The sequence below is a fragment of the Miniopterus natalensis genome, chromosome 18 (genome assembly GCF_054644295.1).
Source record: "Miniopterus natalensis isolate mMinNat1 chromosome 18, mMinNat1.hap1, whole genome shotgun sequence".
NCBI lineage: Eukaryota > Metazoa > Chordata > Mammalia > Chiroptera > Miniopteridae > Miniopterus > Miniopterus natalensis.
In genome coordinates, this window is record NC_142098.1 from 32,486,478 (window position 1) to 32,501,893 (window position 15,416).

At 46.5% G+C, this 15,416-nt stretch overlaps 1 protein-coding gene across 1 annotated transcript; it reads left to right on the plus strand.

The window, feature by feature from the left end:
- The first annotated feature begins 690 nt into the window (after positions 1-690).
- GOT2 (glutamic-oxaloacetic transaminase 2) lies at positions 691-14,882 on the plus strand. The gene is made up of 10 exons (XM_087826612.1): positions 691-791; positions 4,865-5,021; positions 6,206-6,334; positions 8,310-8,369; positions 8,865-9,026; positions 9,248-9,352; positions 10,564-10,714; positions 11,425-11,590; positions 12,801-12,951; positions 13,658-14,882. Exons 1-10 carry the CDS (start codon positions 706-708, stop codon positions 13,778-13,780), a joined length of 1,290 nt encoding a protein of 429 aa, XP_087682738.1. The 5' UTR covers positions 691-705; the 3' UTR covers positions 13,781-14,882.
- Positions 14,883-15,416: the final 534 nt, after the last annotated feature.

Consider the following 15,416-nt stretch of genomic DNA (forward strand, 5'->3'; position numbering starts at 1 on the left):
CAGAGAAAGAGCCAGTGTTTGCAGTGGATTTGTTTAAATTATTCAACTTCTGGGATCTCAAAATCATTCGCTTTTTCCTCTCGAAGTAATTCATTCCCTTCCACACACAACTGCAAAGATCTGACAAATGCAGGTGTGTCATCAAGAACCAGGGGTTCCTCTGTGCTTACCGAACCTGGCCCTGTTTTTAGACATCATCTCACTGAACCCTCAGAGGCGCCCACAGGAGGCTGGAATGTCCCCTTCAGAGCCCAGGTAAGGAAGCATTCACGAAGGTGAGGTGATGGGCACTCAGGGAAGCATGGGCCTGGACAGAGAGGGCGGCCACCTCGTTCCAGGCTTTATGACGTTACGCAATTTGCTTTGCCTGCAGCAGCCTGCATTTTCCCAGGTTTTCATAACGGCCTAACAGCTGCCACCGCCTCCCGCGGCCCGCCGTGATTGAAAGCGCGAGGCGTGTCCCGCGCTGCAAGCCGCGGCGCGCAGGGAGCACGTGGCCCCGGGGCGCAGGCTCGGGGCGCGCCGACCGGCGCCGCGCTCGCTCCGGCCGCCAGGGTGCGCTGTGACGCGGCGCGGGCGCGGCAGCTCTAGCCCCGCCGGGGAAGTCGCTGGCCTTACCTCCTGCAGCAGCAGCAGCAGCAGCAGCCCGCGCCGCGCGCCCCGCGCTCTGTCCCGCAGCGACCCGCCGCCCGCCTGCCGCCCACCATGGCCCTGCTGCTCTCCGGCCGCGCCCTGGCCGCCGTCGCCGCCTTCCACCCAGGCCTCGCGGCCGTGGCCTCCGCCAGAGCCAGGTAAGCAGGGGGGACGGAGCCCGGGAGACGGGCCTGCCCGGGACTCTCGGGCACCGCGCGCGCACACACTCACACGCACACTCCACACACACACACACGCACACTCACACACGCACATACACACTCACACACGCACATACACACTCACACTCACTTTCTCCGACTGAGCGGCCGCGCGTCGCAGTGACCCCCGGGGTCCTACATCCCTCCCCTCCCCGGCCCGCGAGAGCGCGGGCGAGCGGGCCAGCGCGCCCCGGGTGAGGAAGTGTGGCCCTCCGCGGCACCCGGACTCCCCTCCAGGTGGGTCACGAGGCCCAGATTCAGGTGGGGGAGGGGGTGGGGGAAGAAGGAGAGAGCCCCGGAGCTGCCGCGCGGGCAAGCCTCGCACCCATTGGCTGCGGGGTCCCGGCTGCCTCGCGCTGATTGGCTGCGGCGCCGGGGGTACCGCGCGTGCCCTTGACAGGCTACCCTGGGGGGCGGCGGGCTCACCTGTCGCGGCCTCTCGGGGCCGGGAGGGTTTTGCAGGCTGGCGGCTGCCGCGCGTGTGCCCGGGAGGAGGGAGGGGGGGGTCCCGGGACCCTGGCATTCGGACCCCGCTCTCCTGCCTGCATCCCGTGACCTTGGCGCCTGAGTCACCCGTGACCCCCCCCCCCTTCGCCCCTGCTGCCGTTTGGTCTTTGGATGGAAAAGGGTCGGGATAAAGTGCACCCCCTTTTTTTTTTTTTCCTTAAGCCCTAAGGAGGTCTGGCTGGAGGGGAGTGGCCGTCCTTCCTCGCATCTCACTCTGCTCCTTCATTTAGTCAGTGTTCCGTCCCCGACTTTCGCAGACCAGGTGCTGGGGACAGACGCCGCGCTGGACCAGCCCCAGAGAGGCGTCTCTGGGGACATTGCAAATGCAAGGTTGGGGCAAAAGCAGGTTTACAGTTGTGAGTACCCAAAGCACAGAGTTGATTCTTGTGTTATTTTAAAGCGTAGGAACAACTGCACACCTGCTTTTGCCCCACCCTGTATGTCGTTTCAAACTGTAATAGGTGTGGGGGAGGTACAGTGCATTAAACAAATGAGTGGTTCCTTCCCAGTGAGATCTGACCCCAGGGCGATTTAATCCTCTCAAGAAGCCGACTGGGGACAGTGTCCTTGAGTACTGCTTCATCAGGAACCCAGTCTCCAACCACCACCACCAGGTACTGACTCCAGCGAGCAGAGCCTTGATCTCTCTCCCATGCCTTGGCCTTTTCTTTGGCTGTTGTATGATATCAAGTGAGCAGAACAGTTTGTCTCTTACCAAGCCCCACACTCTCTTAGCAGGAGTTTCTCCCAGGCTTTCACGCTTTCTTAGCTCCCTGGCTTGGCTCCTTCTTGGCACACTGTCGGGGTGCTCTGTAAGTCGGCGGCATACCTACGGACCGGAATCAGGGAGGGGCTGTTACAACGTACGTGGCAAATTTGGAGAACAGAAAGGCGTGCCTAAAATTATGGGCAAGAGAGTGTTGGTTTCACCATTGTAGCGATGGTAAAACGATCACTTGTTTTATGCCTTTGGCCGGATGGTCTACGGTTCTACTTTTAGTACTTGGTGGAAATCCCTATGGGTGTGACCTTTTAGTCAGGCTTTCGGTTCGGGAGCCTGACTCATTTTCTTCTCTCCTGTCTTTTCCTCATTAGAATGTAAATTCCAGGAAAGCGGAGACCAGACCTGCCTTGTTCACTGTTATCTCTCAGCACTTAGAACAGTGCCTGTGTGTCTTTCAAATCAAATATTTTTATTTTAAACATTGATTTTTTTTTTTTAAGTCAATGCAATAGAAAACAAATACGACATTTTAATATTGTGTCCTAGATCAAAGGCTAAACATCTAGAGGAATCGTGGTTGCAAAATGTGTTTTAAAAAAATAATAATAGACTTTGCCCTGGCCGGATGCCTCAGTTGGTTAGAGCATCGCCCCAATATGCCAAGGTTGCCGGGTCGGTCCTCTGTCAAGGCACATCTAAGAAGCAACCCATGAATGTGTGAATAAGTGGAATAGCAAATCAATGTTTCTCCCCCCCCCCCCAAGTAAATAAATAAATAAATAAATAACTTTTTAAAAATAGTCTTAGCTCTGGCCAGGTGACTCAGTTGGAGCTTCATCTCATACACCAATAGGTTGCAGGCTCAGTTCCCAGTCAGGGTGCCAGCTGATCGATGTTTCTCTCTCTCTCTCCCCCTTCCCTTCTCTCTAAAATTCAATAAGCATGTCCTTGGGTGAAGATAAAAAAAACAAACAAACAAAAAACTATAAATTACTCTGCAGGCTCCCAGGGAAACTGCAAGGCATTTCAATTGAAAACACTTATCTGAATACTCTGTGCCTAACATCTTTCAGTTGTCTGGTCAGTATTGGTCAATGGCTGAGGCTTTGAGCCGATTTCCAAAGTTCATTGAGAGGAATCACTTTGTAGGCCACTGGTTGTCTGCATAAACTTCGTCCCCAGAGCACTCTTGTTTTTATCTAGTACTCTCTCTTTAAAAACATCAGAGTTCTTATAGCGTGGCAGAGAGTCTTTACCCTTTTGAGGAACAGAATAGTGAAGGGCATGGAGGACCTGAGCATGATTACCGATGTAGGACTAATCAAACTGAGTATCCCTGCTCTGATATTTAGATTTTTGAGATTCCATGTTTTGAAGTTGCTTTTGGAATTCTTCTCAAAAGATGCTACTCTCAATTATATCTCTGCCAGAAGACTCAGGACTGTTTCTGAGAGAATTTTTATGCCAAATAAACTTTTTCAAGAACATGACAAATAAGTGCTCTTCCCCCCATTTAACAAGGTGCCTTCTGTCCTTGTGGTTAGGGGCATCGGCTCTGTCATCATTGATTGACGGCCTTGGAGACAGAGCCATCTTTTTAAAAATGAAAATTGCTTACTAGAAGCTCTATCATATGTCCTTGACATTCAAAGTATTCCTTTTACTCATCAGCTAGTGACAGTGACCTAGGCAGGCAGGTGGCTACATGTCTTCAGGGTCTGAATTGGGGATAGGAAATAACAAAAGCTTTCCTCCGGCCCAGTTCAGAAGTTGCTTTGAGGTATCTGTTTCTTACCATTGCTGAGATACTGGAACAACCAGGAAGCCTAGAATGAAAAAAATGAGAGGGGTTTTAAGTTCTGGCAATAGAACTACTGAGCAGGAAGAAGGATAATATCTCCCGAGACTAGGAAAACCTAAGTAGTAATCATTGAAAAGCAGGAAAGACCTGTATTTTGTCTTAAAGCCTTTTGGCCATGTGCTCCTTGAATTCTCTGCATACTTTCCTCACCAGGCTTCATGCTAGTGACACATGGTTATATATAAGGGTACAGTGTGATAATTTGGTAACAATGATACCAGATAACATCAAGTACTCACTCTGTACCAGGCTCTGTTTGGTTTTATAGTTAACTCCTTTCATTCTTATCCCCTCCCCCCGAAAAAAAAAGTATTGATTCTACATATTTTCACTACATCCAAGGTAGGGCCCAGGAATTTTTTTTTTTAACTTATTTTTATTGTTGAAAGTATTACAGATGTCCCCCATCCCCTCCTCCCCTCCCCGCAGGAAACTATTTTTAACAAGCTCTCCAAATGACGCCCTTAACAAGTTTGGGAACAGGATAAAAACCGAAGCCCCTTGGGATGGGAGGAAGGGGGGGGGAGCGGTCACATTATCCTCTTACACTGGCCCTTGCTTCTTTGGTTTCATCTTTTGGCACTCTCGGCGTCTCACTGCCAAATTACTTGGAATAGTCTTTGCCTGGGAATTCAGGTCAGGTTTGGGCTGCTTCAAAAACCTACACATGCATCCTGTGCACCCCAAGGTGATTCAGGGAGGTGCCACCCCGTCCGTCTGCTTCTCATAGGATTTGTATTGAAATTGTTGCTTTTCTCCACCCTTCTGGGAGGTGCTTTGAATTGTAGTGCCTATTGCTTTACCCTGTACGTAGCATACATGCACCCACTTGTTGAAATGGATTTGTGGCAGATCCAAAATGTCTCTGACCGTGGAAATCTTGCTGCTGTAACTGATGTCTTGTATTTCCCGTTTCAGCTCCTGGTGGGCCCATGTGGAGATGGGGCCCCCAGATCCCATCCTGGGCGTCACAGAGGCCTTTAAAAGAGACACCAATAGCAAGAAGATGAACCTGGGAGTTGGTGCCTACCGGGACGATAATGGAAAACCTTACGTGCTCCCTAGTATCCGGAAGGTGAGCTTGCCACCCACCTCCCGCCTGATTGGGATAAATAAACTGGAGGGAGCGCCTGGAGAGCGGCAGAAACTGCTGGACCAGGAGTCAGGAGACCTGGGTTCAGGTTCTGGTACTAACTGCTTAAATCATTTAGGTTGTCTAGGCTGCGGTCTCCTTGGCTGTAAAAGTGAGCTGTTGGAACTGCATGGTCTTTTCCAAGATTGAACTCCTGTGCTTGTCCATAAAAGAGGCATAATGTCGTGGTTAATTCTGAGGGTGCACGAAAGGACCGAGAATTTCAACACTGTCTCTTGGTGACAGAAACAGGCCTTCATGGATCAGGGTTACTCTTACTATTTTCCACTGCTCTCATTTTGATGGCCTTGGCGAAGCCCACCTTCCTACACAGACATGCTCTGTCCTTTCTTCCTATCGAGCTATTGCATAATTTTCACTATTTTTGTTGCATATTAGTTTTTTTGTTATTATAGCTAATCCCCTAAGAGTAATTTTTTTAAAGAAAGCATGTCTTCATTTGCATCTGTTCCTCTTCCACTGAAATATGAATATGCTGGAAGCCTCTGAGTAGCAAAAAGGACTCGGGAAATTGGACTTGCTTTTGGTCTCAATAAATCAGTTCAGAGTAATCAGCAAGTGTTAGCTATTGCTGTAAGCCGGAGCCCTACCGCACACTTCGTACATTAGCTCATCAGCTCTTCACCTCGACCACACGAGATGCAGAAACAGTTCCCCCATTCAGCAAATGAGGAAACTGAGACTCGAAATGTTAATTAGCGATGCCCTTAAACCTTGTTCTTGTGCATTCCAAGAAGGCCATTTTATGTTAAATGGTAACCAAGAGGCGGTATCTACCCATCCACATAAAACTGAACTTTGAAAGAAAATTAAATATTTCTGTTCTGCAATATATTATATAAAGTATTCTACTTCCTTTTCTTCTGGGACAGTATCCAAATAAAAAAACAAGGCTTTACCTTCAAAATTTGATTCTAAAACATTAAATACAGGGTGGGGCAAAAGTAGGTTTACAATTCTCGAGTACTCGAAACAGTTCATTTTTCTGTTACTATTAATTATAGTATTATTTTCCATATGAACAACTGAACCTACTTTTGTCCTACCCTGTATTAAGGTAATTCCAGGTAAGAAACAGCTAAACGGATGCATTTTCTCTCGTCTAGGCAGAGGCTCAGATTGCTGGAAAAAATCTGGACAAAGAATACCTGCCCATTGGGGGACTGGCTGAGTTCTGTAAGGCATCTGCAGAACTCGCCCTGGGTGAGAACAGCGAAGTATTGAAAAGTGGCCGGGTAAGTGGAGCAAATTCTGGGATCATACAGAGTCTGTTTTTAAATGTAATAATTTAAACAAATTTGAGATAATTTAAACAAGAAAAGAAATAAGAAAAGATATGCAACTTTGTGTGTGGTGATTGTTTTGAGGTAGCCACACTTTTGCTGATATCTCTTCTTTAGATAGTAAATTGGCACTAATGAAAAAAAAGATTTCCTATAACACCAATTCCAGAAATGTAGTGGTAATTTGATAGATTTGACACTGCTTTTCCATTAGTCTCTGTGTGCTTATGTTCATTTTACATTAAATATGCTTTAGAAACTCCAAACCATGCCTAGCTTTGAGCCTATAGTTAGCCCCCACCCTCGTGTCCTAAGCTTCCAGCTCAGATGGAGGAAGCAGGCGGGTAACAAGCCACAGGTAAACTATTGCAGCTGGGACCAGCCTGGCGCTCCTCTGCTCTTCACAGCCAGCTTGGATACTGGAAGAGAGTAGACCATGCTCCCTTCCTGCCACCTCCCTCCTCTCTCATAGGTCCAGAGAGCATCACTGCAGCCATGATGGCGGAACACAAGTGTCCCTTAGTTGTCTCCTCCTTCTTGTGGAAGAGAGATGGACCTAAAGGTCACTGGACTTAATAAGCATTTTGCACACAGATTCCTGTATGCATCTGCAGGATATTTGCAGGCCCACTCTTGTAATAGAAGATTAGCCTCATGCAGGTGGGATATAGCCAGACCACCAAACAACTTGCCTAAAACAAGGGCTAATGTGCATTATAGTTTACTTTCTTTTGAAACAAATGTTTTTTTAATGGATACATTTGTATGTTTAAATTTTTTTTTTCTTTGTAAGTCTGGGGAAACACACAAAGTAGCAAAACTAAGCCAGCATTTCTCCCCTCCCCACCCCTCAGAGGCCAGAATAAATACATTTTATTTACAAGACTGGTCTAAATCCACGAGTTAGTTCATTGACTCAAAGCAAAGCGTACAACCTTGACCCAGTGGTGATGCAGTTGTGACCACAAATCATGGACAGAATATGGTTTGACTGATGTCCATACAGTCAACCACCTGTTAACCCCTCTGGGTTATTTTTTTTTTTCCTGGGTTTTTTTTTTTCCCTGTAATTTTTGTTTAGCCTGTGTACATCTAGTTAGTCGTTACCTAAGTACAAAACTGGCCTATCTTAAAATAACACCAGCCTGTCTTTTCTAAATTGCTCTGCCTTTGCGAATCATTAGTATTGTCAGATCAACATTAAGGTTTTTATTTCCGTCACACCAAAGTTTGCAGAGACAAACTTTTTTAGTAAAGAGTCAGTTAGGTTCCTCCTATTTAATCCAGTGTCTGCCAGTCCAGAAAATTGGTTGATGTTTTGTAGAGCCTTGCTTCTATGGCGCCTTAAAAAACACCACCACCACCCCCCAAAAAAAAACCCTACTGTGGTTTCCTACTCATCAGATTCAAAGAAACAGATTTACTCAGGCATCTACCCAAAGGATGAATATTTCAGATTCTGAAAACTCACAAAAGGAGCCTCTTAGACAACGTTAACATGTAGTAATGTTATTCTAACAAACTCGTTGACTTGCTCTTCAAGGAACTTGGGTGTTCAGAGAGTCATTCAATTTTGTATAATTCTGCAATAATGCTTTAATGTAGTGAGCATTCTTAGTGTCTTTTTTCCTCCATATAAACCATTCCCTTTTCACTGAGAAGGTGGGATTTTGTGTCCTGAAAGTTTTCCGTGTAACACGGGATGATACTACTAACAGGCCATAAGGAATTTGTTTCTGCACCAGCAAAGGTGTTGGAACCAATGAGGAGAGTCAAGTCAGTCTGTCACTTAGCAAATGCGGGAATGAAACAGTACTGTTCTCTCGTTTCTAAATACTCATTTGAGACAGTATCCATATGCTTGACCTCTGTCTTGTTGAATTAAGAGAGTGGGACGCCTCGCTGACTGTGGGTGTCTCTCTTTCAGTATGTCACCGTGCAGACCATTTCTGGAACCGGGGCCTTAAGGATCGGAGCCAGTTTTCTGGTGAGTCTGGAAATTCCTTCAGCAAAGAGCTATAAGTTGAGGATGACGGGATTTCCTAGTGCATGTGCCTTTGCTGACCCAGACGTACATTTCCTCTTTCCACAAAGTTGGAAGACTTCCTATTCCCTGGGAAATGGACTCGGAGTTAAAAATGAAAGTATTTAGAAATCACAAAGACAATGTTATTATAATTATAATAGGATAACATTATAATAAGTATAACTTATTGAGCACATTCTGTTACTGGGAGCTTTTATATTTTAACTCGTTTAATCTTTATGAAGGAGGTTCAGTTAATGCCATTGGATAAATGAAGAGAGTGAGGCCCAGGTGGGTCCTTGGCTACACAGCTGTATAACTGTCAGAGCCTGTTTTCCACCCAGGCCATCTTGCTGCTTTCTCAGTACTGGCTCTCCATCAGAGGGAGGAGCTGTGTTTTCAACCTTTTTTTTCCCCTCTCATCATTTTTTCATTCCATTTCATCCCATCTCTCAGCAAAGATTTTTCAAGTTCAGCCGAGATGTCTATCTGCCCAAACCCACCTGGGGAAACCACACGCCCATCTTCAGGGATGCTGGCATGCAGCTGCAGGGTTATCGATACTATGACCCCAAGACGTGCGGCTTTGACTTCACTGGTGCTATGGAGGACATTTCAGTAAGTGAGGCTTGGCGGGGGGGAGAGACCAGGAATAAACCTTGTGGAGATTTGACGTCTCCCAGCTTGGTCTCAATACCTGCCTTAAAATACTTGGGATGAGGTAACTCTTAAACCTCAGGTTATTTTTGTTATTTTCCAAGTAGTGACCATATGGCATTTCAGGTAAAGTATCTCCTTTTCCAGCTGCAGAGTGATCTCTTGGTTGTTTGTCTTTTTAGAAAATGCCACAGCAAAGTGTTCTTCTCCTGCATGCTTGTGCCCACAACCCCACTGGCGTGGACCCTCGCCCCGAGCAGTGGAAGGAGATAGCCACGGTGGTGAAGGTGAGGAGGGTGGACTGACTGGTGACAGTTCTGCCTGGAGTAACCAGCCTTAGATGCCTAACCTGGCAATGTCTTTTTTTTTTTAAATATATCTTTATTGATTTCAGAGAGAGAGGGAGGGAGATAGAAACATCAATGATGAGAGAGTCATTGATCGGCTGCCTCCTGCACGCCCCTGACGGGGGATCAAGCCCGCAACCTGGGCATGTGCCCTGACTGGGAATTGAACCATGACCTCCTGCTTCGTAAGTCAGTGCTCAACCACTGAGCCACATTGGCCGAACCTGGCAATGTCTTAACAGTGACAGTTGATTACCTTGAGCCCACATGAAGTTTCCACACATTATTAATGTCCAAGAAAGAGCTCCGCATTTGCATGATTAGCAATTCTGTGATTGATGCTGCATGAGCAGGGTGAAAATAGTGTTTGTTCCTCAGCCTGGGTCTAGGGAATTCTGGTAAAACTTGTCATTGGCTGGCCTGCACAGTTGGCATCCCCCGACCCCAGGTGCCCGTTGGTGGTGTCTGTACTTGTCCTGGTCAGTGGTCACTCGGCCATCCTTTTTCCACTTTTTTGTGTCCCCTCCTATCCTCACCACTTCCCTTGGCGTCGCCATTATCATTCATGGGGTCAGCTGGCAGAGGAGGCGTGAGTCAGGATTCCTAGGGAGGAAGATGTTCCTGCTCCCTCCCACCCCCGTTTTCACTCTTCTTGGTTCCCCTTTCTTTACATTCTGTCCAACCTCAGCTGCAAACAGAATGAGCCAGAGAAATGGCATTCAGAGAGCACTTTCAGGATGAAGTGGCTCTAAGGTGGCCGTTTGTGGGCCCTGGGTGTACAATGAGTCTGCCAGGGTGACCTTAGCCCTGGAAAAGGCGGATGCTGGTCCTGTGCTGACGAGACCGAAATAATGACCCAAACCACTGTGGGCCTAAAAGGAGCTTCCTCTTTGACTAAGCCTTCTGAGAAGATGAAGATTAAGATTCTCCTTTCTTAATGTCTCCTTTAGGGACCTTCTTTTACCAACCAGAGTAAAAAAATAGATATTGATGTCTTAGCTCTTAAGAAACTGAAACATTTCCAATCTGCCATCTGGGGAGAAAACTAGTCGATTCTGTGTGAGGCAGATCTGGTCCCCATGAGCACAGATGACCACCTGGGCATCTTAGAAGGACTACCTAAAGCTTTGATCTTCTCTTCTCTTTCCCAGAAAAACAATCTCTTTGCGTTCTTTGACATGGCCTACCAAGGCTTTGCCAGCGGCGATGGAAACAAGGATGCCTGGGCTGTGCGCCACTTCATCGAACAGGGCATTAATGTCTGCCTCTGCCAGTCCTATGCCAAGAACATGGGCTTATACGGTAAATTAAAGGGCCCAGTGCAATGTGTGTTCTGATGAGACTGAGGAAGTGCTGGGAGGGGGTGCCACACAGGTAGGGGGGGGTGTGTGCCTGCCTGTCTATGTGTTTGTGGTCCATGTCCCTCCTTCCCAGAGAGGAAAGACAGGTTAAATGGATGTACTGATCTTAGCCACATCTTCTTTCGTGTCCCTGAATTTTTCCAGCAAAGACAACTGATTACTGCTTCTCTAAATAGTAAGCGACTCCTCCATGAGCCACAAAACAAAGATGGATACAATAGAAAGAGACCTTTGAATACTTGAGTAAAACTATTCTGTTGTACCCAGACTCACTATTGTGGTTACTAAAAACTTTTTACTTATAACAGAGTTATTTTTGTGGTGTTTCTGATGGAAACAGCTAATATGTAGCAAATGTAATCATAATTGCCTGGCCTGCATGCCTCAGCGGTTGAGCATCGACCTATGATCCAGGAGATCAAGGTTCTGTTCCTGGTCAGGGCACATGCCTGGGTTGTGGCCTCGATCCCCAGTAGGGGGTGTGCTAGAAGCAGCCAATCAGTGACTCTCATCATTGATGTTTCTATCTTTCTCTCCCTATCCCTCCCTCTCTCTGAAATCAATAAAGACACATTTTTTTAAAAAATGTAATCATGATTTGCTTTAGCACTTTAGGTAGAACTAGAAGACAAGCTCCATTTTTCTTTTCAGGTGAGCGTGTGGGAGCCTTCACAGTGGTCTGCAAAGATGCTGATGAAGCCAAAAAGGTGGAGTCGCAGTTGAAGATCTTGATTCGTCCCATGTATTCCAACCCTCCTGTCAACGGGGCCCGGATTGCCTCCACCGTTCTGAACAGCCCCGATCTGCGAAAACAATGGTAAAAGCACATTGCCACCCCCCAGCCACCCACCCCACCATAAGCTTTCAAAGCATGTTTGTAGTTGGCCACTAGTGACACACAGTATCACATGGCTCCCATATGTGGAAGGGGGAAGAGAGAGAGGAGTGCATTTTGTTAGCACTTTCCAATAAGTACGTTGGTCTTTCCCTGGAAGAGACAAACATAATGCAGAGATGGTAGTTTCTTTCATTCCATCATCTCCAGGTTAAGTAAAACCTGTCTGCCTTCTCCTAAATTCAAGTTCATATTGAAGTATCTTCCACAGAAGAACTTCCTTAAGGACATCATATTTTTTGTTTGTAATAGCTAGCACTGAATTGGTATTTCTGCGTCTTTTGGTTTTTTATTATCTGTACCTCCTGAGCTCTAAGTTAGTATTACTCAGTCTTTTTGACCACAAACCACATAAGACATACACGTTACATGATGATCCTAAACACACATTAGCTATATATGTGTGTCTATAACTGAAACAGTTCCAAAACTCAACACTTAGGCTTCATTTGCTTTATGCCAATATTTTTTAAATGCCAGTTGCATCCAGCTACTTGAATTTATTGCCTGCTAATGGGCCATGATATATCTTATAAAACACTGCTCTGACCCTGGCCAGTGTAGCTCGGTTGAATGTCATCCGGTGTACCAAAAGGTGGCAGGTTCATTTCCCAGTCAGGGCACATACCCAAGTTGTAGGTTTGATCCCCATTTGGTGCACATACAGAAGGCAACCAATCGGTGTTTTCTCTCACATTGGTGTTTCTCTCTCCCTCTCCCTCTCTCTGAAATCCATGAAAACTTTTTTTTTTTTTTAAATCTATCTTTATTGATTTCAGAGAGAGGAAGGGAAAGGGAGAGAGAGAGAAACATCAACGATGAGAGAGTCATTGATCAGCTGCCTCCTGCACATCCCCTGCTGGGGATCGAGCCCGCAACCCGGGCATGTGCCCTGACCAGGAACTGAACCACAATCTACTGGATTATAGGTTGATGCTCAACTGCTTAGCCATGCCGGCCTGGCAATAAAAACATATTTTTTGAATGCTATAAAAGAGTTTTTTCCCTGGACCAGCATATGACTCAGTTAAGGACACACTAGGGAATACTCAAGGAAGGCAGAAATGCTATGAGCTGTGGCGTGTCTGTCAGGGCTTGGCCAGAATTGAGCTGCTTGCCGGGCTTTTTACAGGTTGCAGGAAGTGAAAGGCATGGCTGATCGCATCATTAGCATGCGGACTCAGCTGGTCTCCAATCTCAAGAAGGAGGGGTCCTCCCACAACTGGCAGCACATCACCGACCAGATTGGCATGTTTTGTTTCACAGGACTAAAGCCCGAACAGGTGAGTGGACTCCAGTTTCTCTCTAGCAGACCAATTAGTCCTTCTAGGTCACCTAGCTATTCAGAATTACCCTTAAAACAGTCATTTGGGAGGCTTTTAGGTAACTGAAGTACATAGCATTCATTCTGCTTGTTTTTTATTAGTTAGTTACCAATCTGTATCCTCCATGAGGTTCCAAACTTCCAAAGAGCAGGACTTGTTTTCATCGTTTTTGTGACCACTGCTTCTTCTCTGCAGAGATCCCAGAATAAGCAGGAGCCTGAAAATTAGAAAAAAACTGATCCATCACTGGATCCTGGATCTGTTTTTTCTACAGATGCTGAATCTAAGACTTTTTTCACCTGTTCCCCTTCAGAATTCATCACCCTACATTCAACACCCTAGCTTTTTTTTCTTCTTTCACTCTAAGATAGCACACTCAATTCTGGGAGTAGGGTTTAAGTGAGAAAATAGAGCCTCTGTTGTTTCTTTGTCTTAATATATCACCTTGCTAACTGGTCATGAGGTAACTCACGTCTACACTTACGTTAATTTAAGTAATTTTGAACACCTTGCTGACCGGCCACAATGGAAAAGTAGCCAGCCCCACAGGCGAGTTCTGGCTCAAAATAGCAGATCAGCAAGGTTTAACACATGGCTGTAGTGCCCTGCCAGGGCTGGGGGTTCCCCATGAGCAGGACATGCCCAAGTATTCTTCTTTCTGCAGGTGGAGCGGCTGACCAAGGAGTTCTCCGTCTATATGACAAAGGACGGCCGCATCTCCGTGGCAGGTGTCACCTCCGGCAATGTGGGCTACCTTGCCCACGCCATTCACCAGGTCACCAAGTAATTTCCCTGATGAGAGGGAACAGAGACAACCTTCCTGTCAACCTCTGCTATTGTGAGATTTACACAGAGGAAGAGGGAGGGTGGATGGTGGTGAGCGGACTGGTTCTTTCAACCACAGTACTTAAAACTCAGCATTCGAATGTGTTTCTCAGCAAAGAACGTGTAGGGAAATAGGCGGAGGCATCTGTGGCTGGTGCGTGGAACTTTGTGGCTCTGAACCAAACTCTCCCTCATCTCTGTATGTCCAGCTTTTCCGAAAGAGTTTACATGTACAAGAAAGTCATAGCCAAAAAAAAGATCAATCACACCATTGCAATATTCCAGAAGCTTTAACTGAAGCACCTTCCGGTGTTGATTCAGCATGAAAATGCCCCTTATTAGAGGCTTTGTGAGAAGACCTAGTTCTAACAATAATAGTCAGCCTCATGTGTTTCCTCCTGGGATCGAGCAGCCTTATCAACAGATCACGTTTGCAGAAATCGTGTTTTGTGAAAACCGGTGACTCGGCTGCCACTGCAACAAGGAAAATCAAAAGATGCTGTTTTCGGTCTTATTTGAGAGAAAAAAAGAAGGCTCTTCTTGTATTTACTTGTGGGCATTTTAATTTCCCCTCTCCTCTTTTATCACTGGTGTTTTCCTTAGGCACAAAGATCTATAACCAGCCTAGATTTCCATCCTGTTCTACTGCTTGATTGACCACCACCCCACCCTGTAGCATTTACTTATTTGAAGATTGAAGAGCATAATTTACTGCTCACCCCATAGCCTCACCCTTCTCATCAAAGAATAGCAGAGGATGGGTAACAACCTACTTCCACCTCCTCTTCAGTGATTGCCTGTCTCCTGCCGGCATGTCGCCTCTGCCCAGTTGGACCTTGGGCCTTCGTCCAGTCTGTTGTGCAGTCACTCGTCTCATCTTGAGTTGGGTGATGCAGGGTTGAACCAGGCAAGAGGATGTTCAGGGCTTTGGTTTTGACCTTCGTGTGCGTCCAGCTGGGCTCAGGCTTCATTCACCCTTTAGAAAGATAACCACCATCTGCTCTAATGGTGTAGACTTACTGCAGCCTGGTTTCTCTGTTACAATAAAGTTACTGTAGACCCGACCACTGTCTGCTACGTTATCTTTTTTCTTTAATGGGAGGAAAGGGCAGGAGTGGGTGTATATGCCAGAAATCTGAAGTCATGCCCAGCTGACTGTAAGCCAATAGATGTGTTAGCTGTCCTGAACATAAACTAAAGCCACATCTTGTCTTTATCTTGCCACTCGTCTTGTCCAATCCAAAGATGGTGAACATGTTGGTATGATCCACTGGACCTTGGGGGACAGGTGGAGTACCTCAAAGGATCTTGTGGATGTTAGCAGGGAGCAGAAGAGATGGAGGGGAGGTGGCAGCTTCAGGGGTCTATTGGAGCCAAGTAGGTAATATAAACAGTGAAGGTAAAGTTAAAACAGTGATGCAACCTGGATGTAAAATGATCATTGGTGACCAACCCCCATCCTCAGTGATGCAGAGTAACAGGGAAGTGACAGGCACTGTGAGAATGAAAGTCCAGGGTTGCAGGTCTTCGATTTTTCAAATCCTGATTTTTATGGGAGGTCTTTTGATGCTTAAAAGTTGGCAACTGATGCAATGTTT